Genomic DNA, 24,414 nt, shown 5'->3' with positions numbered 1-24,414 from the left:
ATAGGATGTGTATGAATGCTTACATTTGAGTTTTTAATTTCGGAAATTGTAGGCAATTGAGAGTGACTGTTGTTAGGTATGTACACTATCTGAAAGAAATTCATAAACAACTTGGCTATATCTAGACCATTACAAGCTGTATGTTCCTGGTAAAATAAGGAATTAGATAAATGATGACCTGACCTTTTGTCATTAACATACTTCCAAAAGGATTTAGGATTATTAATTAGGTTTGACTTAGTCCCTCTAATATAGTTGTTAAAACATATTTCAGATAAACGTTTACATTCAGCTCGAAGACGTGAAAACTTCATATACTCAGTGTCAGAATGATTTTTAAGATAAAGAAGGTGCGCATACCTTTTCTCCCTTGTTAATTTTCTTAGGTCTGAGGAGAACCATTTAGGAAAGGTAGATGTTCTATATTTTTTCAGAGGAATAAAGAGAGAAATCCCTGTTAAAAGGATATCATAGAAGAGACTTGTTGCATCATCAACGTTATTATCCAAACACCCATCCCAGTTAATGAATGAAAGAAAGTTATTCAGTTCAAAATAATTACCGTTCCTAAAATCATAAAAAAATCTTCATAAATCAATTTTATAGTTTTAGTGTCATTTAAGTTGAGAGCTATGGAACATTCTGATAGGGGAGCCCAAGCGGGGATTTTTGCAGTTACTCGAGCGCGTCAGATTATCATATGGGGAGAAACCTGGTACCCTGCAGATGTACCTTTACCATATATTGGCTCTTAACACAGGGGAGTTCGTTAAGGGGGGCCCAAAAAAAATCTATCCTTAAAAAAACTCGCAATTTGTCAGATTAAGTACATGCAAAAGAGTGTATATTTCGAAAATCTGACGATTTGGGCCGGGCGTAAGGAAGTGGGTGAGTCCCAAAAAAGCGAATATTTCGCGAAATAAATGACACATCGAAAAACGAAAAAATATGTGCTTAATATTTTTTTAAAATCTATCGAATGATACCGAACACGACTTCCCACGGAGAGGGGTGGGGGGTAAATTTAATATTTTAAATACGAATCCCACGATATTTCGCGAAATGAACATCAGATCGAAAAACTGTAAAATACACTTATTCAATATTTTTGAAAAATTTATCGAATGACACCAAACACGATCCCTTAAAGGGGTGGGGTGAGGGGTTACTTTAAAATATTAAATAGGAGCCCCCATTTTTTATTGCAGATTTGGAGTCCTCATGTAAAAATAAGAAACTTTTATTTTCGAATTATGGATAGGTGGCGTTATAATCGGAAAAAACTATTGTTGGAAATGGAAAATTAAATTAAAAAATGGCAAGCGCCCACTAAAATGGAAAACTTTACTTAACTTTTTTTGGTTTTAGGACCTACTCTTCGCAACCCAATAGGTCCCCATAACGCTCGAGTGACTGCACATTTAGCATACTTTGCTCCCCTACCATCATATCCTAAATGGTGTAAAGTTGGATCAAGAAGTGGATCTCCCGCTTTGATGACATTCAGTTCCCTAACGTTAGAAAAAACTAAATCTAAAAATACATTACGATTGTTAGGGATATTGTTATTTTGGAAGAATTTCAAATAACCAAAAGCTTGTGCTACATCCACCGCAGGATCTCCACCAGGACAATTGACCAACACACCATACTCATCATTGCAAAACTAAGCTCTCAGCAGTTTGACAATGCTTCGAGTAAATTTCACGTGGAGACTGTGGGGAATGTAAACACCATCAATCACAAACTCCGTGTTATCGCACTGGCATAATATGTATAATTGTTCAACTCGAACTTCATCAATCGAAATACGCTTAGATTGAATTCTGTTATTAATAAAGATTATTACTCCACCACCACTCTGCTTTGCACTAGTCATTTGGTAGCGATCACACCTGTAGATACTGAAACCCTTACAATTAACCTTAGCATCAGCAATGCTAGCATCCAGATTGCTCTCGACCATAATAATAATGTCATAGGGACAGCATGAAATATTTTTAATGACATCCAACATTTTGCAACGTAGGCCATCAACATTTTGATAATAGACCATTAATGGAAGAGAAGCTAGTTTTTTGGTTTAACTTCCAACACTACAGGAACCCCATTTCTATACCTAATAACTAAGTTGTCCTCACCCGCAGATTTTCTTTCTTCTAAATTCTTTTTGGCAGCCATATATGCATCTTGTTGCTATCATAGAGATCATTGGCTATTCTTATATTAGAGTTCCGCAACTTATTTCCAGATTTCAAAGCAGTCTTCACTATATCACGACTATTACATATTACCTTCAGTGGTCTCCCTTTTGCACTATTCTCTAACCTCTTCCCAACACGTATTACTTTATTTACCGACTCCATATTGATCTCCAACTTAGTAAATAACTTATTGACTTTTCTTGTAGTATATTGACTTATCATGTAGTATACGGTTATTAAGATTCTGAGAATCAGATTCTGGCACGTTGAATAGCATCAGATTTTGTGACCTTATAATTCTTTGATTTGACTCGAACAAAATAGTTTCCGTGGAAATGGCTGTCGGCATTTTCTCCAACTTTTGCACCTTTTCTTTTAATGATCTAATTTCATCCTCTAAAGCAGTTATCTTCCTAACCATGATAGGTACACTCTTGAATGCAGAACGACACTGTACAAAGAAATGCATGAGTAATCTTTTTTGCAGGGTCACTGCTCTGGCTTCTGTTGCAGTTAATCCAGAGCAACTCTCCTGAAAATGTGTACGTACACGACAACTATCACAAGCTATGGATTGTTTCTCGTCATCACCAAGCTCCAAGGAGCACACATTACAAGATCCATTAATATTCATTAAATTTAACTAATCCAATAAAAACGTTCAAATCTTATTATTAATTGTCGGCAAACTAATGTAGGCACGCCACTGGTAGAAAGTATAAGCTGGACTGACCTTGAATTTAATTAAATTCCCTGGTAATTGCTTTTGAGGAAAAAAACAAACAATAAAACCAATACTGCACAATTGTCACCAATATCTTGATATGGAAATACTTATTTTCAACAACAACTACCAACAGTAAAAGTAAATTTTTCTTGATGGACAGGTATACTTTTCAACAATTAATTCAAAATTTAAACCACTAGATTTACCAAAACTTGAAGCACATTATTGCTATCTTCTTGTTAGTTTTAACCTTGATAACACCTTGATAATATAACTAACACTGCTCAATTGTTGATTATTTTTGGAATTAAAAAATTGTGCAACAGAAGAACTTGTTACATTAGAAAGTCTCCATCGAAATTCAAGAGGTAAAAATATATTTTTACAACTATTAGATTTTTTCAATCTACTATCTCAAGTGTGAAAAATTAAAAACTAATACAACTCAAGGTGCAAAGAGCATGACGGGTCACAATACTGATTTGATACGCATGATTAATAAAAAAAATGAATGAATTAAATATTACACAATCTCCTCTCTACAACTTCATTAATATGCACTTTGCGCAAAAGTTGTAAATTTTAAAAATGTTATGAATTTGTAGTAAAAAAATTTTTTCGCAAAAATAGTATGAACCATTCAACACCCCGGACTTTCTTAAATGAAATTGACGCAGAGTGTGAAGATCATTTGTTTTTCTGAAGATGGCTCAACCGTCCAGCCGTGGAAAGTTTTAAAAATATTTTTAGCAAAGTTGATAGGGACAATCGGGGGAAATGGAAACGATTTTTGCAGACTTTTCTTTAAAATTATCTAGAAAAAATATAAATGAAAATTTTAAGTTCTCCTGTATACGACTGATACTTCTAAGCTTATTTTGTTAGAATATACACAAAAAGACACAACAATTTTTCTTAAAGCCAGACTAGGAATTTTTTTAGATTGTTTCCATTTACCCCATGAATGTTTTCATTTACCCGTAATATTGGGGTAAACGAAAACAACCTGTTATTTACAACGAATATCAGCTAAGCTCACTAAGAGGTAAATGGAAACATTCTTAATACATCCTTGAGTAACGATGATACAAAAATTTCCAATAAAAAAAATTTATTTATGAAAAGTACAAAAAATAACAGAAAAGAGAATTATTAAATTTAAGAAATAAATGTGAATAAAACCTAAGTAGCTAACTTTAGTACATTTTAAGACATTTAGTAATAAACATATGAAAATAAGTATCTAGCAACAACGGTAATCTGAAATATTTGGGAAAACATATCGACCACGCATAATATTTGACGGTTTTATTATAGCTAACATTTGGTCAAAATTAATCACTTGCTTATATTCTACCACGGGAAATATGTAGGTGTCAGTAGTTTTACTGGATTTTCTAAAAAATTTTGCTGAAATGTTAATATCCAAGTCGACTACTTCGGCAACAAAATTTTTCTTGATTTGTTTTTTAGTGCCGAGATTGTAAATAAATTTCACAATTATAAAGTATCCAACTTTCACTTGTATTTTTTCACGCAATTTTGCAAGTGGCATGTTCATCTCTGTTTCGTCCGAGCTCTCAAGACTTTCGGCTTTGGCTTTCTTATTCTCTTGTAAAAAATGCAACTTTCTTGAATCCTCCTCTGAACTCTGTTCGGTGTCTGAATTGACAAACTTAGAATCAGTTTGAAGGATCCGAACTAAATCCAGATTCATCAGTATTAAATGTAAATGATGGTAGGATATTGTAAGTTGAAACTACTTCTTCCAATTTATCAAAGAAGTCATAAACTATCTCTGGGTTTCTTGCTAACATCCTTGACTTTTGGAGATGTTCAGCTTTCTTTAAGGTTAACCTGGGATGGCGGGACATGAACCCAATATACCAATCGTGTCCAGGTTTTCCATCCTTAAAGCTCGTTTTTATATGATTTTGTAACACGTAACTCTGCACTAATTGAAGCAATTCATCTTTTGAACAAGGATAGTCCATTTTCGGTCGTTCCATGAGACATTGAGCAATATCATGTTCCGCTTCAGGTGTGAAAATGGGATTTCTTCCACCACCTAGTTTTCCTTCAGCAATTTTACGACCTTTAATTCTATTGAAGATGTTAGAAATTGGTATTCCATAAAGAGCAGAAGCTTGCCGATATGTTAAATTATTGGTTGAAACGTCAGCAACTGCTTTTCGTAAGTCTTCTGCTGAATATGGCCGCGCCGATCTCTTTCTAACGTAAGTTCGTGGCATCTGAAACAATTTACAGTTACAACAAATTGTTTGGGGTAAAAGGAAACATATTTTCTTTTACCCCAAACATGTGTTTCCATTTACCCCGAACGTATTATTTAGATGGGGTAAATGGAAACACTTCCTAGTTCCCAAACGAACAATATTATTTAGCTAACCTTAAAAACAACATCTAAACATATCATTTGTTTACCATGATACATGCTAAGACTAACAGTATAAACATATTTAATAATGAAAACGAGATTATTTTATTCCATTGCTTGGTTTGCTCGTCAAATTATATGGTAGTAAATAATTTAAATTAGCTTACCTTCGCATTAATCGTTCACCGCCATGAAATATTATATAGAATGTTAGGAGCAGTGTTGCCGCTACAACTAACAGACAAACTGCACATTAATAAGCGGGATGTTTGAATACAGAGTTTAAGCTGTTTTCACTTACCCCTAGTTTCCATTTACCCTGATTGACCCTAGGTGAGATTCAAAGGTTTTTCACAGAAAAAGGAAATAAGTTACCAGAATTATCGAAATTTTTAACAATATTTATACTCGTATATGAAACAATAATGAAACAATAAAATATATAAAAACATTGTCGTACATGCAAAATCAAAGATTTTCATTTTCATGTAGAAACATTATCATTTCCACATTTTCTCCGGTCAATCGATTTCTTCTGTCAGAAATTAATTGACCAGCCGTTGAAAATACCCTCTCTGATGGTACTGAGGTTGACATTATGCATAAATATTTTTTCGTCAATTGCGCTAAATGCGGATATAAGAAAGCTCTGGTTTTCCACCATTCCAGAGGGGTTTCTTTTCTAGGAATTAGACTTTCCGCTAAATATGCCCTTACTTCGATGATTGCTGCTGCTTTTGAGTCGATGTCTTTTGGTGTCTCTACGGCCTTATGAAAGCCTTCCCAAACTAAATTTTGGTCGTCATTTGCGGCCGTTTCTTCTCCGGTATTCAGTTCGTCATTGTCATGGTCATGAATAATATCTTCCGACCATCGCGCGTCGTTCCGAGATTATTAGTTTAGCTACCTCATGTTGATTATGCTCTTTTGTACTATTGGAGTTATAGTCTGAATCAAACACTTTGGTTTTGAACCTTAGATCCAAAAAAGCACATCTTGCCATTCAAGTTTTTGATTCAGCAGAACTGAATCTTGTCCCTATCTCTTTTTCGTAATGATAGATAAGATTTTTAATGTTGTCACTTGTTGTACTCTGTTCAATTTTATGGACAGCTGAAAGCAAGCCCTTTACAATGACAATTAACTTCGATAAGGTTACATTTTGTTCTGCACTCATCTCTGTAGTGAGCTGTTCAAATGGCTTTAAAACGCAACACATTTCGTTTAAAGCGACCCATTCGGATTCCGTCAACAATTCTACAGGAATCTGCAGAATTCCTATAGTTGCAGTTAGAGGCTCGCGAACTTTTAGAAAACGCTCAATCATAAAATATGTAGAGTTCCATCTGGTCGCTACATCGTTTTTTAATTTTAATGATCTTTGACCCTCATTCATCTGACCTTGCATAGCCTTAAATTTACTGTTATTTTTTGTACCTCTATGAAAGTACTCTACTATCGCCTTAACTTTTTTTCGTAATGGGGACACATCAGATATTTCTAACCCACTTTGAACAATTAAATTAATTGTGTGAGCAAAACATCCAATGTGACTCCACTCAGTCAACTTTATTGCTGCCTTGATATTTGAAGCATTATCTGAAGTTACCGTGAAGACTTTTTCTAAGATATCCCATTCATTCACAACACTGTATAAATCATCTTTTAAATGTTGCGCGGTTTTACTATCATCAAACTGATGACATTTTAATAAAGTGGAATAAAGCGTCCAATCTTTTGTAATGAAATGGACTGTATAAGCTAAATAACTCGTTTGACTGTGTTGAGCAGTCCAACCATCGGTGGTAATGGAAACTTAACTAGCAGTGGACAACAAACCTTTCAACTTTTCAGTTTTTTGGCTGAATTTTTGGGGCAAAAATGAATAGGTGACTGGGAATGACATAAGATCGTTCAACGCCCGCCATTAGGTCCCTGTATCAGGGACAATTATATCAGGGAAATCATGTATAATTATATTTAAAATTAAGTCATTGAGTTCTTGCTGTCGTCGTAGTTAACAAGGTCTATTTAGGTGACTTAATATTGATGTTTGAGAGGGTTGTTTTAATTTTTTAGACGACAAAGGCAATGCAGATTCAGATACACTTGTTAGCGTCGTAATCTGACTTGAAGTTGAAGCAATGGATTGAGCATCTTCATCATCATTTGGCTCTACAAGTAAAAAATGTCGATTAGCCGTCATCGAAAAAAATCGATTAATACTCAAGGCAAATTAGAAAAAAACAAGGAAAAGTTATTTAGTAGTTATTGGATTGCTGAAATCGAATCTTAAGATTGCATCAGTTATATAAGTTTACAGAGCTATCAGAAAGGGTGCTATTTTGTTTATTGACAAGTTAGCCTCCAAAATCTTCTATTTTTCAATTATTAATAATAATAATATACGTTTATGCAAATCAATAGTTATTACAATAATTTACAATTTCAGTTTACTTACACTAAAATAAACGTAGAGAAAAGTCTTAAAAGCATAAACATGCTTGTTGACTTAATCTGTCTAATATTTACAGGTTGATGTTTATTGTTTTTTTTTACAAATCATTATTTTATTTTATTTTTACAGTTTCTAATCTAATTTCTGTTTTTTTTATCCAGTATAATTTAAATTTATTAAATTGTTACACAACTCCCTTTTCTCTTCTACCCAAGCAGTATCTAATTTTTTATACAAATAAAAATTTTTGACATTTTTAAAATTTATGGGCAATTAGTTGTATATTCTTGGAGCCAAATATTTAATTGACCGTTGCGTGATTGTTTTTAAAGTGTGAATACATTCGACATTCAATTTTCTTCTTGTTTCATAATTTGACACTTTTACTTTAAGAGGAGTTTTATCTTATGGATATTTTTAAGTAGCTCTAAGCAGTACAATTGCCGAACATTTCATGAAACCTGAGTTTCATGAAAAAGTTGGTCCGAGGGATATGTTTTTCGTTTTCCATATATTAGTTTAAGAAACCATTTCTGAGTATTTTGAAGGGTCACCAGATGGCAATCAGCTACTCCAACCCATCCTAAAATGCCATATACAAGATGAGATTGTACTAGAGACAGGTAAAGCATTTTAAGCGGTTCAACATCCAAAAACTCTTAAATAGCGGAATTTTGGTAGCAGTCCTTGTATTTTTCTTATAATATTGTTATGACTTCCGTAGATTGATCCTAAATTGAAAAAGTCCCTTGACATAAAAGAAGTAGTCACGTACGAGAATGTTCTGGATGTCATGGAATAACCCAGAAATGTCTGGTGACGTCCAGAACGTCAGAAATCTATATAAACATACATATTTGACATGTTAGAGTTCAGTTGTATTTGAGACTTTGAGTATAAAAAGTTGTCAGTTTGTTCAAGTTGTTAACGTATTGTAATATTGTATTGGAGTTTAAATAAAGTATTTTAAAGAAGTTGTAATATTGGTGGCAGCGGTGGGATAAGAAGACATTAAGTAATTTGTATATGGTCAATACAAGATTACTAAATTCGAGAAAGAAATGGATACATCCGGACCACCAGAATGGTTTTTAAAAATGGAAGAGTTAAAAGAGAAACGTAGGCAAGCAGAGAAAGAAAATGAAGAGAAAAGTAGGCAAGAAGAGAAAGAAAATGAAGAGAAACGTAGGCAAGAAGATAAAGAAAATGAAGAGAAACGTAGGCAAGCAGAGAAAGAACATTAAGAGAAACGTAGGCAAGAAGAGGAGGAGAGGCGTAGACAAGTAGAGGTAGAAATAATAAACAGTTTGTCGAAGTGACCTCTCATGTGTTGGTTGTAGTGCTTGAACTCAAGCCTCTCAATAAAACCCCTCAACTCCTTGAGGTTTTGGTCAAAATATAAGAGGAGATGCTTTACGTAGTCTCTTAAGCACATATTGGCTGTGAGTTTCGACGGTAGCGCAATCTCGCGGTTTGAAACTTATACTTTTCTGATAAAATTTATGTATGTGAAATATACAAAACGAGAAAAATAGATACTTATCTAGAAAGACACAAATTATGAACTGAAATATTATTGTAACCTGATTACTAAATGAATACACAGAATTAATAGTAAAATTAATTATGTTTTTTTATTTTATTCATTATAATTTTAATATTTAATATATAAGTTCGTGCGACTGGATGACTGATTACGCAAGAGACCATTGAGAAAAAGAATAAGTTTAAATGAATTATTTAACATTTTAAATGTTACCTCTGTTTATTTTTGTGTGCTTACTGATTTGCTTATTAAAATTTGTAATTTGTATGAATTGTAATTTGTTTGAATTCTATCAAAATGGATATTAAACATTATACTGGATTCAAGTCTTATTTCCCATGATATCCAATTTCAATCAGCAACACCAAAAAAGGAAAGGATTTAGTTGATGCAGGACATGTACGCAATGTTTCCGAATATAATAAATGCATCCAGTACTGTTATATTCAGTATTTTTAGATGAATCAATACAACAGCTGCAATATCCTGTTTTCTTTTTTGAAAAATCCATATTATCCGCCATTTCAGTTTATAAAGTTTATCAAATGCACAAAACAAAACTGCCAACTGCCACTAACACAGCGTTGCCACATTTTATTTAGAAAATCTACTGTAAGTTTAGCTTACTAAAATCTACTTATCAAAAACTAAAATACAATATACTATAAAACTTTATTAATATATTTGTATATAATTTAGAACTTTCTATAATAAACATAACAGCTGACTAACTAGAATTTTTTTTATTTAGCTAATGCCTCGACAACTAATGGGCATTGGCATGGTGATGGTACAGTGGATTTTACCAATTAGGTAGCTAGTGTTATGTGTAGTGTGTGTGTTTAGTAAGTGTCTTGTTACTTTGCAAAGTCGATGTCATTGTCTTTGCAGAGACGCTAATTGTATCCGAACGTCTGCGGTCCCTCCGGTGGGTACCGATCCCACAAGGATAGAAACTATTTTCATTTATTAATTTATAATGAAAGAAAAATTCTCTATCCTGGTGAGATTCGAACTCACGACCATTCGGTCCTTTCGATCCAAAGGTAGGCGCTCTTACCACTGAGCCACAGAGGGAGTTTAACTAGAAATTAATATGACTGTTTGTAAACAAAAACCAAACTTTTTTATATTTTAACTGGGGAAAAAATGACCAACTATTATTAATTTTTATCAGTTTTATATTTAATATTTGTATATAATATTTTGCCATCCACTGATTTTAACATCTGCATGTCTGGATCATATTCTTCAAACAATTATTTCGCATTTTACATTAGAAACACGCAAACACAACATTTGTTGTTTTGCAAAGTTACATATATTATAATTTTAATATTTAGATATTTTAGTTTTCCATCGTTAGCTTCTAACAGGCTCACCGAATGCCAGAACTCCTGAAATAGGTACTGATTGCACTGCTACTTGAAATCTACAAGTTTGTTACACCAGAATCCAGTTTCATTTCTGTTTAATATTCATCATCTACGTCCTGGGGCTAGATTCCGTGCACTGTAGATATCTACACTTCGCTTTCTATCGATGTCAATTGTGAAAATATTTGAATTTTTAGCTTTAATTGAATTATTTTCTAGTTTTGCTAGTTGATGCTGAAGTGATACTTAGTAAAACAAGAAAATATTTGAATTAAAACTAAAAATTCAAATATATTGACATTTATAGAAAGCGGTCGGCGGTGTTAGCGATTGTACACAGAATCCCACCCCTGAATCTTATTTTCGGTAATGACATTGGGAAATTGTAACAAAATGTCTAAAAATTAATTTAGAAATGGGGTAAATACTATTAAAAAGCAAATTTTATTTTTGTCATAAGGAAATGTTGAAATATACCAAAAATCTACTAAAAAATACTGCCTACTAGAATTTTTTAAAAAATATCAAAAATCTACCAAAAAAGTAGAAATCTACTAAATGTGGCAACGCTGCACTAACAGCGCTGGAGAAAACCGTCAAATCCCCTCTCCTCTACCCATGGCGCGCCATTTAAATTTATCAGATAAATGCACAAAACTGCCACTAACAGCGCTGGCGAAAGCTGTCAAATCCCCTCTAGCCATCGGCTCATGGCCAATAGGGAGTCAGGAGGCGGCTTGCAGTTCTAATGTTTGTATCGAACTTGAAAGAATGGTTTGTTACAGGTACTGTAAGGATTTTCCCATTATCATCTATGCGAATGTTAAATTCCTCAGTAAAAGACAGTTTGTAACTTCCCGTGAGAACATACTCAGTGCTGTTGTCGATAGCAAGTATGCCCAAGCTTGTGACTCCTGTTATTGGGGAATATATGAATCTTAAATATTCTTCACGGGTTACACCAATTAAAACCCAAGGTTGTGAGTAGACTGTAATACATTTCAGATTTAACGGATTTATGGTTTTTACCCACGGTACTCCTGAAGCCGTAGCCTATTTTGGCTGCAACCAGTCCTATTACGTGCCGTAGCTCATCTGGTGAGGTGTAGTTGGTGACTAGATTGTAGCACACTCCTCCTTTGTGTTTAAAACTACCTCTCATTGCACCGTTCTTGAAATTTACCAGTTCCATAGTTCCAGCCGTCTTATAAACAAATTGTGATTTGTTAGTTGGGGCATCGTTCCTCTCTCTGCTTAGGGCGTTACAATAATAAGTCCCATCTTCTTCGAACTCAAGAGTGTCAGGGAGCCCCAGGACTGCTCTCAAGAACTTGTAGTATATGGACTTCTTGATCTCTGTTTCTTTTGTGAGTTCCATCACTGTGTCACCCATTATTTTTGACTCTCTACAGACCTGCATCATTTCCCATGTAGTAACACATTTCTGAGTCCTTACGGCTTGTACTAGAGCTTTAGAAAACAGGATCATTGAGTCGTGGACCCTATTCACTACCTGGGGAACTGGAGGGTTTATGTTGACAAGCATGTGGTTAGAGTGCATTATGGCGTGCTTCATAGAGGCTAGCTGGGGGTTCATGTTAGGTGTGATTGGGACCACTCTAACTTTAGGATCCAAGTTGCTGAGTACAATCCTTGCTTGTGTAGTTAAGCCTATTTTACCCTCAGCAGTCACTCAATAGCTTACGCACTACCTCTAGTTCTGCAGTTCTGGGTCTAGAGCTGGGCAGGCTGTATTCAGGAAACAGGCATTCTTTCAACATTTGTTCCCTCTCAGATCTGCTAAGGTGGATGGCAGTTTCTTGGGGTTTCACAGCCTTCCTTTCAACAATCGTGGAGCCAAACAATATGCCAGCTTTGGACCAGTCTATGTTGTAATACTTGGTTACTTCAGCATTGTGTGTTCTATATAATATTCTTATCGTCTTCTAGGCATCGAAACGTAGGCAAGCAGAGAAAGAAAATGAAGAGAAAAGTAGGCAAGAAGAGAAAGAAAATGAGGAGAAACGTAGGCAAGAAGAGAAAGAAAATGAAGAGAAACGTAGGCAAGCAGAGAAAGAAAATTAAGAGAAACGTAGGCAAGAAGAGGAGAAGAGGCGTAGACAAGTAGAGGTAGAAATAATAAACAGTTTGTCACAAATTCAAGCAAGTTTTACATTAGAGGTAAGTCAAATTAATAGTAGAATAGACACATTAGAAGAAAAACAAAGCTATTTAGATAATAAACTAGAACAGCAACAAAATGATTTAAAGCAACAACAAGATAATTTAAAATCTAGTTTAGAAAGACAAATAGTTATGTTAGAACGAAAAATTAATACCCAAGCTTCTTTATCTCGTATTGTTTCAGTAACGAATGTCGAATCTGAAACAGCCCCTTCATCTTCACATCCCCTAAATCTTCTTGAATCAGGCACAATCAGAAATAGCAAAATTTTGAAACCACCCACCTTCGATGGCCAAACAGCATGGGAAACGTATCGTTTCCAATTTGAAGCTGCAGCTAGAGCAAATGGCTGGACTGAGAGAGAAATGTCAGCTTCCTTGGTGGTGTCGCTTCGAGGCCAGGCAGCAACCGACCTTCAATTTCTTCCTCAGGATTCACCTAGTTATGACTCACTTGTTCAAGCTTTAGAGACAAGGTATGGCCAGCAACATCTGAAGCAGGTTTTTCAAAGTCAGCTGAAAGTTCGATATCAAAAACATAATGAGAGCCTGCAAGAATTTGAAGCCGATATTAAAAGATTATTACATTTGGCATATCCTCAGGCACCAAGAGATTTTCTGGAACAAATCGGTATACAGGCTTTCATAGATGGACTGCATGATATCGAAATGCAACAGGCTCTGCGATTACAACACCACAAAACGCTAGATAAAGCACTAATCTCAGCTCAGGAGTACGAAGCGGCGAAAAATATTTCTAGATCTCTTCCACAATTAAAAGAAATAAGATTTACAGAAAATAAGCAAGTCACTACCACAGATAATGAACAACTAGTTTTATCCCAGATATTAAGCTTACTACAAAATATCCAACAAAAACCTCGAAATGAAAACAGAAGATGTTTTAACTGCGGAAGAATGGGACATCTAAAATCCAATTGCAGAAGCCGATCCCAAGCACGAAAAGAAGAATACAAGAATGAGATCAGAAGGTCGCCTAGTTCGACATCCAGAAGCCTGTCACAAAATCTCACTAGAAATGATGGTAGATGGTCACTAAGAAACAGATTTCCTACAACTGACCATAGACAGGAAGAAAATACACAGGAATTTGAAGTTAGCCATTTGAAGGAACAACTAGCGATTAGTAAAAATAAAATAGAAAGATTAAGAGAACAGGTGACAATATTGCAAGAAGAGTGTAAGGTAATTCAAAATAATGCAAAAACTACACAGTCCAATCTGGAAAACGAATGTCAAAAACTGATGAAAGAGAAGAATGTGTTAAATAAACAATTGCAAGAATACCAAAATGCATTAAATGAATTACAAGTTCAAAGCCAACGTCAGCTAGCACAAAAAGAGAATGTAACCGAAGAAGTTAGTCTGCGGATGACCGCAGTTAAGAAGATAATGACCAGATTTCTCTGGAAAACATTAAGAAGAGTCAAAAGAAAGATAACGACTTAAGAGTTACACGAGATTGGCTTAAAAATGGAGTAAGACCTCTTTGGCAGGAAATATCTAAATACAGTCGAATTATAAAGGCGTACTGGGCTCAATGGGAATCCTTGCATCTTTCGAATGGTTTGTTATATCGGAAGTGGGAAAGTTCCGATGGAGTACGTATAGTTCAACAGGTGGTACTGCCAAAATCACACATTAAAAGTGTGTTGGAAGACCTTCATAGCAGCCTGTATGGAGGACATTTTGGAGTAAAAAATAACACTGGCCAGAGTTCGAGACATATTTTATTGGATCAATTGTCGCCGAGATGTAGAAGAATGGTGTAAGAAATGCGATTTATGTAACGGAAGAAAAGGCCCTAGAACAAGAAGTCGTGGTAAAATGGCACAATATCTTTCCGGAGAGCCTTTTGAACGACTTGCAGTAGATATTCTCGGTCCACTCCCGCTGACAGAGAGAGGAAACAAGTACTTAATGGTTGCAATGGATTATTTTTCGAAATGGCCTGAAATTGCACCCCTTCCTAATCAAGAAGCGACTACAGTAGCAGAAGCATTTATAACACACGTCGTATCAAGACATGGAGTCCCTTTAGAGTTGCATTCTGATCAAGGTCGAAATTTTGAATCAGAATTATGGCAAGAATTAATGAAAATCTTGTGGGTATTAAGAAAACTCGAACTACGCCTCTCCATCCACAATCAGACGGAATGATCGAAAGACAGAATAGAACTATTTGTCAATATCTTTCAATGTTTGTTGATGATAATCAAAAAGATTGGGATACCCTAATTCCTATGTTCTTGTTAGCCTACAGAAGTTCCGAACATGAAGCAACTGGTTATTCTCCATCGATGATGATCGCCGGAAGAGAAATGAAGCTTCCTCAAGATCTTATTTTCGGAAGATTGCCTCCCTGCGAAGAAGAACCTTCATCCCTGACCTACGTTGAAAACTTAAAAGAAAGATTGGAAAAAGTCTACGAATTTGCTCATAAGAGTTTGAAGCTCCAAAGTGATAGAGCCAAGTCCAGGCTCGATATGCATGCTACTGGGACAATTTTCGAAAGAGGCGACCCAGTATGGCTATACAATCCCACACGCAAGAAAGGACTTTGTCCGAAACTTCAACGAAACTGCGAAGGCCCGTACACCGTTTTGAAGAAAATAAATGATCTAGTCTACCGCATCCAGTTTTCAGCTAGAAGTAAACCCAAGATAGTTCATATCGAGAGATTAGCCCCATATCATGGAACTGATCCACCCTGTTGGCTTCAACCAGACCCTGATAGACCAGTTATTCGAGGCGAATAACTATAAAGGAGGGAGCAGTGTTATGACAGTTCCGTAGATTGATCCTACATTGAAAAAGTCCCTTGACGTAAAATAAGAAGTAGTCACGTACGAGAATATTCTGGATGTCATGGAATAACCCAGAAATGTCTGGTGACGTCCAGAACGTCAGAAATCTATATAAACATACATGTTTGACATTTTAGAGTTCAGTTATTAAAATGTTCTCTAAATTGGATATTGAATTATGGTTTATCTATATTTAAAATAATCTTAATTCCTTGTTATTATTTCATCTCATTCCTCTGGAATATTTTGAGGTAGGTACATCCGCTAAATGTATAACGGCATTTGCAAATTGAGGAATAATTTCGTCCCCAAACAAAAAATCTTTAAGAATATTATCCATTTTAGTTTAGACACAGTTTAATTGTTTAATGCTTAAAAAGAAAACTGTCTAGGTTATATATAAATAATTAGAATAAAAACAAACAAATGAAACACAGAACACATTCAATCGAATGTCAAAAGTCAGCCGTTCACTAGTAAAAAAACTGTCAGCTATTTAGCGCAAATTAATCGGATTGCACTCGGATTAATTCTGGTGAACGCGACCATTGTCATGAAAGTGTCACTTCATCCCTACCCGCTGACCCAAAATGAAAATGGAAGGGACAGGGAAAATAAATCTATTTAAAGAGATGAGCCCATAAGGCCTTATCTATTTCCAGACTTTCACTCTCTTGGGGTAAGAATATTACGTATCATATTTTAATTACATTTCTCCATCTAACAGTCTTTCTAATGTTTTTTATATCTAACCTAACCACAATGTCAAACCATGTGTTCTGATATTTTAGTTTTAAATATATATTTTTAATTTACATATATGCACGTTTAGTAATCAAATTTTAACTATTCTCCTCATCTAAATTCCATTTAATTTACCCTTGCCATTTACTATTTCTGGATACTATTTGGCGAAGGTATAATTTGGTTATTAACTTCTTGATTGTTGATATGTGATTTACTGTTACAGTTTTTGGATAAGATCACCGTCCTCCCTCTGGGAGCTTCAGAAAAGGCTATCGCCGGCGATGACACTAAGGCTGACAACAATGGGACCATGAAATCTAGACAGCAGCACCCAACATCCAAGTACGATACCACCAAGACCGTAGCTGCACTGACCTAGGGCCACAACATCTGCCCAGGTCAAGAGAAGTCCACAGCAGTACCATTCGACGTCAAGAAGTTACCATCAGCTACCAAAAGCCATAAGTATAATCCAGAATTGTTAGTTTTTGGCAAGAATTTGAATATATTTGTTAATGCAATTTACTAAATCATATTTTTATTATATCTTTATTGAACAATAAACATGATTAGTTAAAAATACTGTTTTGTTTGCTTCCATTCCGAAGTTCATTTCTAAGATTAGGACAATACGAACACACACCTGAGTAACTGAGCTAGGCTGAGGGTGTAGCGATGGCTATCTTGGATGATTGAAATATTATTTTTGAATGGTATTTCAATTAGCTGGGGTAGTCGATAGTTTATTTCGATACACTGGCACCGCAACGTTTCTCATATGTGGTATTTTGTTTCACTGTCGCACCAACGCACTTGTCTTATCCGAAGAATTGAACGTTGAATTTTGCTTTGGTGCAAGCATACAAGCATTAATAAATACTATTTTCATATATTTCATTTTTATATTCAATTTTTGCAGTAAACCTATATATTATCTATTTTGGTACTTTTTCACTACTCTTTTGACTAATATTTATATTTTAAACTATAATTTCATATGTTATGGGTTAAAAAACCATTACCAATCTCAATAATTTAATTATATATTTCAACATATTTAATTTAAAATACATTTACAGTTGCAAATATTGGTATTTTAAACATTTGGATGCTTTTTACACAGTTTTTTTGGCTAATTTTTATAGTACAAATCTTCACATTAATGTCCGCATGGCATTTTTTCTGTTTTTTCAATTTAATCAGTTTTTTTTTGGTATCTTCTTTAATTACTTTCTTATTTTGTCGTAACTTTCCAAAACCCGAGAGAATTTTTCCATTCATTGTCATACTATAAGTTCTTTTTATACGTACTATTTTTTACGTTCTTTTTATGCGTACTACTGTGTACTCTAAAGTGCATTTAAATCTTGTATTATTACTTATTTTCAATTACTTCTTACTTATTTTCAGATTTCCTAGTTGTTTTCTTATATTCATTACCTATTTTGTATATCTACCAAAAATTTTGTCATTCCGTCAAACTTTTTGTTCGGATGGTATATACTACTTTACTTGTATAGTAAAGATCTTGTTAATTTTCAAGTTCTTTTCTTTCATTGAGTTATTTTATTCTTCTTCTTCTTTTCCCTATTCATAATATTAATTTAAACCGTACTTCTTCTATTTATGTTGAATCTCAAAAATTTTTGTTCGTAAAGCATGATATTTTACAATTTTCATCTTTTTTGCATTATTGCACTTATTTCATTATGATAAACATATTTAACATCCTTTTGATTTAACAATTATTCTTTATTATTCTATTTTGGGTACTTGTGTTGATTTTGATACAATTTAGAGCAAAAGCCTCATCCGGCACTTGTAAGTTGTGTATGGCTTATATAGCTGCATAGACACCTAGTGTTTATTTTTTTCATAGGGTACATAAGTTATCCATAGGGTTGGGCCAGATCTATTGACTCTGTGTTCCGTTTTTTTTGGTCTTAATGACTGTTGATATACAGTTTAATGCTGTATATTATTTAGGATGTCTTTTATAAATTTTTTCTTTTGGTGTTAAAACAATTCTATGCATATCTACTTTTAGAAATCTGGTGTAGAATTGTGGCGCTTTGAAGTTTTATTGTAGTTTAGCTACTAGCATTTGTTATTTTCCATCTTTTGCAAATCATATTTATGCATTTTTATACATATATTTTGTTCTCTTGTGTATATCCCTGGTATGCATTTGATGGAAGTAACATTTGTATTATGTATCATTGTCTCTCTTTATTAGCTTGTTGGTTAAGTCTTTTAGGACTAGTTTTATGCAGTTTTTCCAAACCCTTTGGTGTAGAACTCTGTCTTATTTGGCTGATCGGTATAGTGAGTACTTATTTTTTTTAATGGTTTATCTATACTTGAATTTGCATTTCTTTTTATTATATTATACTTATATTATCTTTATCTACTTATGCTTTTACTTACCTTGTTACATTGATTATTATTTTTATTACCTTGCTTTCCGTACTCGAGTTATCCAGGGTACTTGTATTTTGTTTGAGATTCAGTTCTTAGTAGCTCCACTAGGTATTTATTTATTTTATTTAGGATGTGATATCCATTTTATATTTACTTAAATTTGGTTATATGCCTTTTATATTATATCCCTAATAGCACAAGGACGTCCATAGGACGTCCTTAACGTACTTTAGGGACGCCCGTTTTCATCCGAGGAACGTCCTTTATACGTCCTATTTTGTTCCAAATGTCGCGCTACCGAACGTCCATTGGACGTCCATCTAAGGTCCGAGGGGAGGTAAATTGGACATTAATCGGACGTAAATTGGAACTTAATCGGACCTCCTAGGGGACGTAAATTGGACCTTAATCGGGCGTAAATTGGACCTTAATCGGACGCAAATTGGACCTTAAGCGGACGTAAATTGGACCTTAACCGGACGCAAATTGGACCTTAATCGGACGTAAATTGGACCTTAATCGGACGTAAATTGGACCTTAATCGGACGTCCTAAGGGACGTAAATTGAACCTTGAGAGGACGTTCTAGTTTGGCCCGAATGCCACGTTGCCAAACGTCCACCTTACGTCCGAGAGGACGTTCGGTGGACGTCAATTGGACCTTCATAGAACGTCCCAGTTTGGTCCAATGTCATGCTACCGACGTCCATCTAACGTCCTGAGAGGACGTTCGGTGGACGTCTAGCGACAATTTTTAGACCTGTGGAGAAATGTATTGTGGGAAATAAAAAATACATTTTTCAAGGAACTTATATTACATCTTATATTAAATTACAAATCTTGATGTCTCGAATTTCCTAAACCTGTTGTCCCATCTAAGTGATTTATTTGATAATGTTATAGCCTAGGCTATATTATATAAAAAAAATCACTAGATGGGACAACAGGTTTAGGAAATTTGAGACATCAAAAATGCGTAATAGGCGGTATATATATATATATATATATATATATATATATATATATATATATATATATATATATATATATGTATATATATATATATATATGTATATAGGGTGTTTGGCAAAGAATGGAGCACACCTTAGATTCTTGAGGTTAAAATAGGTTGATTTAAGCTAACTTACCTTAGTACGAAAGTTGATAATAACCGAAATACGGGGTGTCAAAGTTAAACTTTTATTTTATTTATTCTTGAATATTTCCTAACAGGCATGGGATAATAACACGAAATTTGGTAAGCGGGGTTTTTTGGGAAAGGAAATCTAAATTCGCCACCAAAAATGATGTATTCTCCAGAGGGCGCTACATACGCCTTTCAGCGCTCATTTAATAGGTGGAATTTTTTTATTACCCACTCTACATACTTTTAGAATCAAAACTTTTATTCTCGTAATATTATTACTTAAAAAAGGTATACTACATTCGTCTCGCTAAACTCGAAAAATAACTTATAAACCATAAAAATCTCCAAAAATGTACCGCAAATCTTTTCAAATGGAATTTGCGATGCAATGACATAAATGAGAGAGAATTGGCACAATTATTATGGTTTCAAGTTGATTTTTCGGATGTAACTACAATGATATGCAAAAAATTATGTTGTATCGCAGATTTAAAATGCGTTTATCTCGAAAACAGTGAAGTTTAGCGAGATGATTGTAGTATACTTTTTTTAAGTAAAAATATCAAGAGAATAAAAGTTTTGATTCAAAAAGTATATAGAGTGAGGGATAAAAATTATTGAACTTAAACTATTGCGCTGAAACACGTATGTGGCGCCCTCTCGTTAATACATCATTTTTGGTGGCGAATTTAGATTTCTCGTCCCAAAAAACCCCCGCTTACCAAATTTTGTGTTGTTATCCAATGCTTGTCAGGAAATATTCAAAAATAAATTAAATGAAAGTTAACTTAGTATTTCGGTTATTATTTCATACTAAGGTAAGTTAGCTTAAATCAACCTATTTTAAGCTCAGGAATCTAAGGTTAAGCTATGGCCCATTCTTTAGCAAACACTGTATATATTATATTATAGCTCACCATGCGTGACAAGCTTTATTCTTTAACAATATCGCTGTAATAATATTGTTGCTAGACAGGTAAATTGTCATTGTATATCGGGTGTACCAATCAAACTGTGATTTTTCCGTAAGTTCGCGTGATCCTGTGGAATAATCTAGCATTTATAAAGTACTGAAATTACAACGCAACTATAGCCTTATGTTTTCTTAACATTCTCTTGTTTGATTCATTCGTTTTATGTTGGATAATCAAAAAGTTGGGTACTTTAACAATTAGCCTTGTTTTTCGCCAATACAGGGTGTTTTTAAATAAGTATGGCAAACTTTAAGCGGACATACGTTTATAAAGCAAACTGTCATTATTTTTTCATGTACCTAACTTTTTTTATTATAGAATATACGAGAATGAATAAAAAACAGAATGTAAGAAAACATGACGCTATAGTTAGGTTTTATTTCAGTATTTTATAAATGCTAGAATATACCACAGGGTCACATGAACTTTCGAGAAAAAATCAGTTTTATTAATTGGTACACCCGGTACACAATGACAATTTACCTGTTTAGCAACATTATTACAGCAATATTGTTAAAGACTAACGCTATATGTTAAAAAATCACTTAAATCGGACTACAGGTATAGACAATTTGAGATATTAAAAATGAAAAAATTTTAAGGCGGTGCGTTAAGTGCGTTAATTTCTTGGAGAAATGTAGATATTACATTACACTATTTACAATAAATTACAATTCGATACATTACACTTTTATTGAAAAAAATATTAAATATATTTGCAAAAGGTATATTTATAAAATCCCTTAAAAGGGCTACATCAAAACAAAACGTTTTGGGAATTACAATTCTATTATCAATGTTTACTTCAGGTTAAATCGCATGCCTGAGTCGCCAGGATATTAGGGTAAAACCCTTTAAATATTAAGGGCTTTCTAATATCTAAAGGGTTTTTACCCTAATATCTTGGTGGCTCAGGCATGTGCTTTAACCTGAAATAGACACTGATGATGGATTTGTAGTTCAGAAAACATTTTCTTTTGATGCAACTTTTTTTATGGATTTTATAAATACCTTTTACAAATAAATTTAACTCATGTTTTTTATTTGTGGTATACAGTCAGCTACAGGAAGTTTTACATGTTTGTGCAACAAGTAGCATGGGAAGCTACGCCCCACGAGACTAAAAACAAAAAAGGCAACCAGAACAATGCTCACAAGCCATTTGAACAGATACTAGAAAAGCGGAGGATTAGAAAAAGGTGGCGAATAATGAGACATCCAGATGCCAAAACCAACTACAATCGAAAATGTAGAGCTTTAATACCTAAAAATGAATATTTTTAAAGTTATGTAAATACAAAATTCTCAAAATTATCTAAATACCAACTATAGATTCCGATGATGCTTTATAGAAGGCTAAACAATTAGAAAAATGATAACATATCCCGCCTATCAGGCATGCTGACAAATGGTTACGAACAAACCAGGAAAATGCAAAATCATTTGCAAACTATTTCAAAAAGTATTTCAGCTTTTACCTGCAGATCACAATAATATTGATGAGGTAATACAGAATTTTTAGGAAGTATATATCAAATGTCCCCACTTTCCAAACTAACACCTAGAGAACTAGCATAGACTATTAAATACGAAATTCAGACAAAAAAGCAGCTGTACGATCTCCTTACTGGTGAGATAAAGAAACTAAAGTCGATTTGCTAATCTGAGACACAACTGTCTAGTGATGTTGGTAATTTTTTGGAAATTAGGTTGCTAGATGTGACTGGAAATTACTACACAACCAAACATACCTCCTTATAACCAATATTAGTAATAGCAAACAGACATAAATAACATAAACCTTACACCAATCAATGATTATTTGTTTACACTATTATTATAATGTATTAATAACAAATGAGAAAATTATTTATTGTACAAAATAAAAATATTTTGGAGAGGAATTACATTCCACAAAATTTTATGAGTTTTGGTATACATACACATGTCCAGTAATTTAAGACCTGACTGTAAAAACATTATAAGCGACAAATTTTTATAAAGTAATGTTTTAGTGGAAACACGTTCTTTGTGCGCTAAGTAAACTAGTGACGCTATTTATTAGCATTAATTTCAATTCAATAACACTGTCAACAAAAAAGAAAAAAAAGTTGCGACTGATGTTAAAATAGCTGTATCGGGAAGTTTAAAGCATCCTTATTACGAATTCAAACACCAAAATTTTCCATCACGTATATATTTTGAGTTATAGAAATATTAATATTTATTATAAAAATACTTATATACTATATATACAATTTAAGAACTAGAATAAAAAACTATGGTAAGTCTTTGGTACACAAATTTTTTGCAAACGCTGATTTCCTTTTATATTCTGTATCAGTTTCTCTCATGAGGAACCAACAGTAATCTCCCATCATTGCTGAATCCCATCTTCCCTGGTAGCGTTGCTGCATTGTGAGAATATCCTGGTGGAACCTTCTCCTTGCTCGTCGCTGACCGCACCCAAATTTTCCGGGAAAAAATTTAAATGGGAGTGCAAAAAGTGTATTTTCAGAGACATACGACAGCCCATTTTGCAGTAGTTTTTAAGTAGTTCTTCTACAACATTTTGGTAATCTTCTACTTTTTTGTTTCCCAAAAACTCGAAAACAATTCTTTTGAAAGATCTCCACGCAGCTAACTCAATATCACTTAATTTTTCATCAAAATGTTGATCTCTTAGTAGTTTTCTGATTTGTGGTCCAACAAATACCCCTTCTTTCAGCTTCGCGTCACTTAATTTAGTGTAAATTTTAGCGTAAAAAAATTCTAGTATAAAAACTTTCAACTTTTTCTCAATAACTTGCAAATGTCACATAGACCCTTCATGAACGTGTGTTTTCAATTCTTTTTTTATGAAAGATTAAGTTCATTTGAGCAGTTGTGTGAGGTAGCAATTTTTGTGTTGTATGTTTCCTACTTTGAATCTGTCAAAATGAATCTCGGCTGAACGAATTTAGTTTACACAGAAAAAAGGGAGTTCAATGGTAACACAATAAATAAGACTAAGGCTAGGATATTTTCCAACACAATGGAACTTAGCAGACATACTAATATAGAAAGCAAGAAAACTTGAAAGAGATAAAATCATACAGACCAGTAAGATTATTACATGGGCTAGTAGATGAAGAATAAAAATGAACTAGGAACAATTGGTCAATGTAACTTTCACAAAATACGAAGGTGATACACTGTCAATAAACTATAATAACAACCTAATTCCAAACATTTGGGATTACATCTACAGCGTATTTCAGACATGCGATTCAGCATACAAGTATAGGGCCATGCAAATTAAATAAGAATTTTCTTAACAATGTTGTCGCTCTTTACGGCAGCAGCCATGAGAGGTAATATTAGGCAGGTACTTGTAGATGATTATCGCTGTTATCTGCTGTAGAA

General features: G+C 33.9%; 1 protein-coding gene across 1 annotated transcript; it reads left to right on the top strand.

Annotated features, from left to right (window-relative positions):
• The first annotated feature begins 12,756 nt into the window (after positions 1 to 12,756).
• On the top strand, positions 12,757 to 16,847 carry LOC126891361 (uncharacterized). Its single transcript, XM_050660537.1, has 3 exons — positions 12,757 to 12,833; positions 12,911 to 14,273; positions 16,692 to 16,847. Exons 1-3 carry the CDS (start codon positions 12,757 to 12,759, stop codon positions 16,845 to 16,847), a joined length of 1,596 nt encoding a protein of 531 aa, XP_050516494.1.
• Positions 16,848 to 24,414: the final 7,567 nt, after the last annotated feature.

The sequence above is a fragment of the Diabrotica virgifera genome, chromosome 9 (genome assembly GCF_917563875.1).
Source record: "Diabrotica virgifera virgifera chromosome 9, PGI_DIABVI_V3a".
In the NCBI taxonomy this organism is placed as follows: domain Eukaryota; kingdom Metazoa; phylum Arthropoda; class Insecta; order Coleoptera; family Chrysomelidae; genus Diabrotica; species Diabrotica virgifera.
This window is presented reverse-complemented; position numbering and strand designations above follow the sequence as displayed.

What these genes read in the sequence shown, in the direction of transcription:
- LOC126891361 (XM_050660537.1), top strand. Translation starts at nt 12,757, where the DNA reads ATGAAGAGAAACGTAGGCAAGCAGAGAAAGAAAATTAAGAGAAACGTA. An exon ending in AGGAGAAGAGGCGTAGACAA is followed by an intron (nt 12,834 to 12,910) that starts GTAGAGGTAGAA and finishes AATTAATAGTAG; the next exon opens with AATAGACACATTAGAAGAAA. An exon ending in AAGAGAATGTAACCGAAGAA is followed by an intron (nt 14,274 to 16,691) that starts GTTAGTCTGCGG and finishes TTACTGTTACAG; the next exon opens with TTTTTGGATAAGATCACCGT.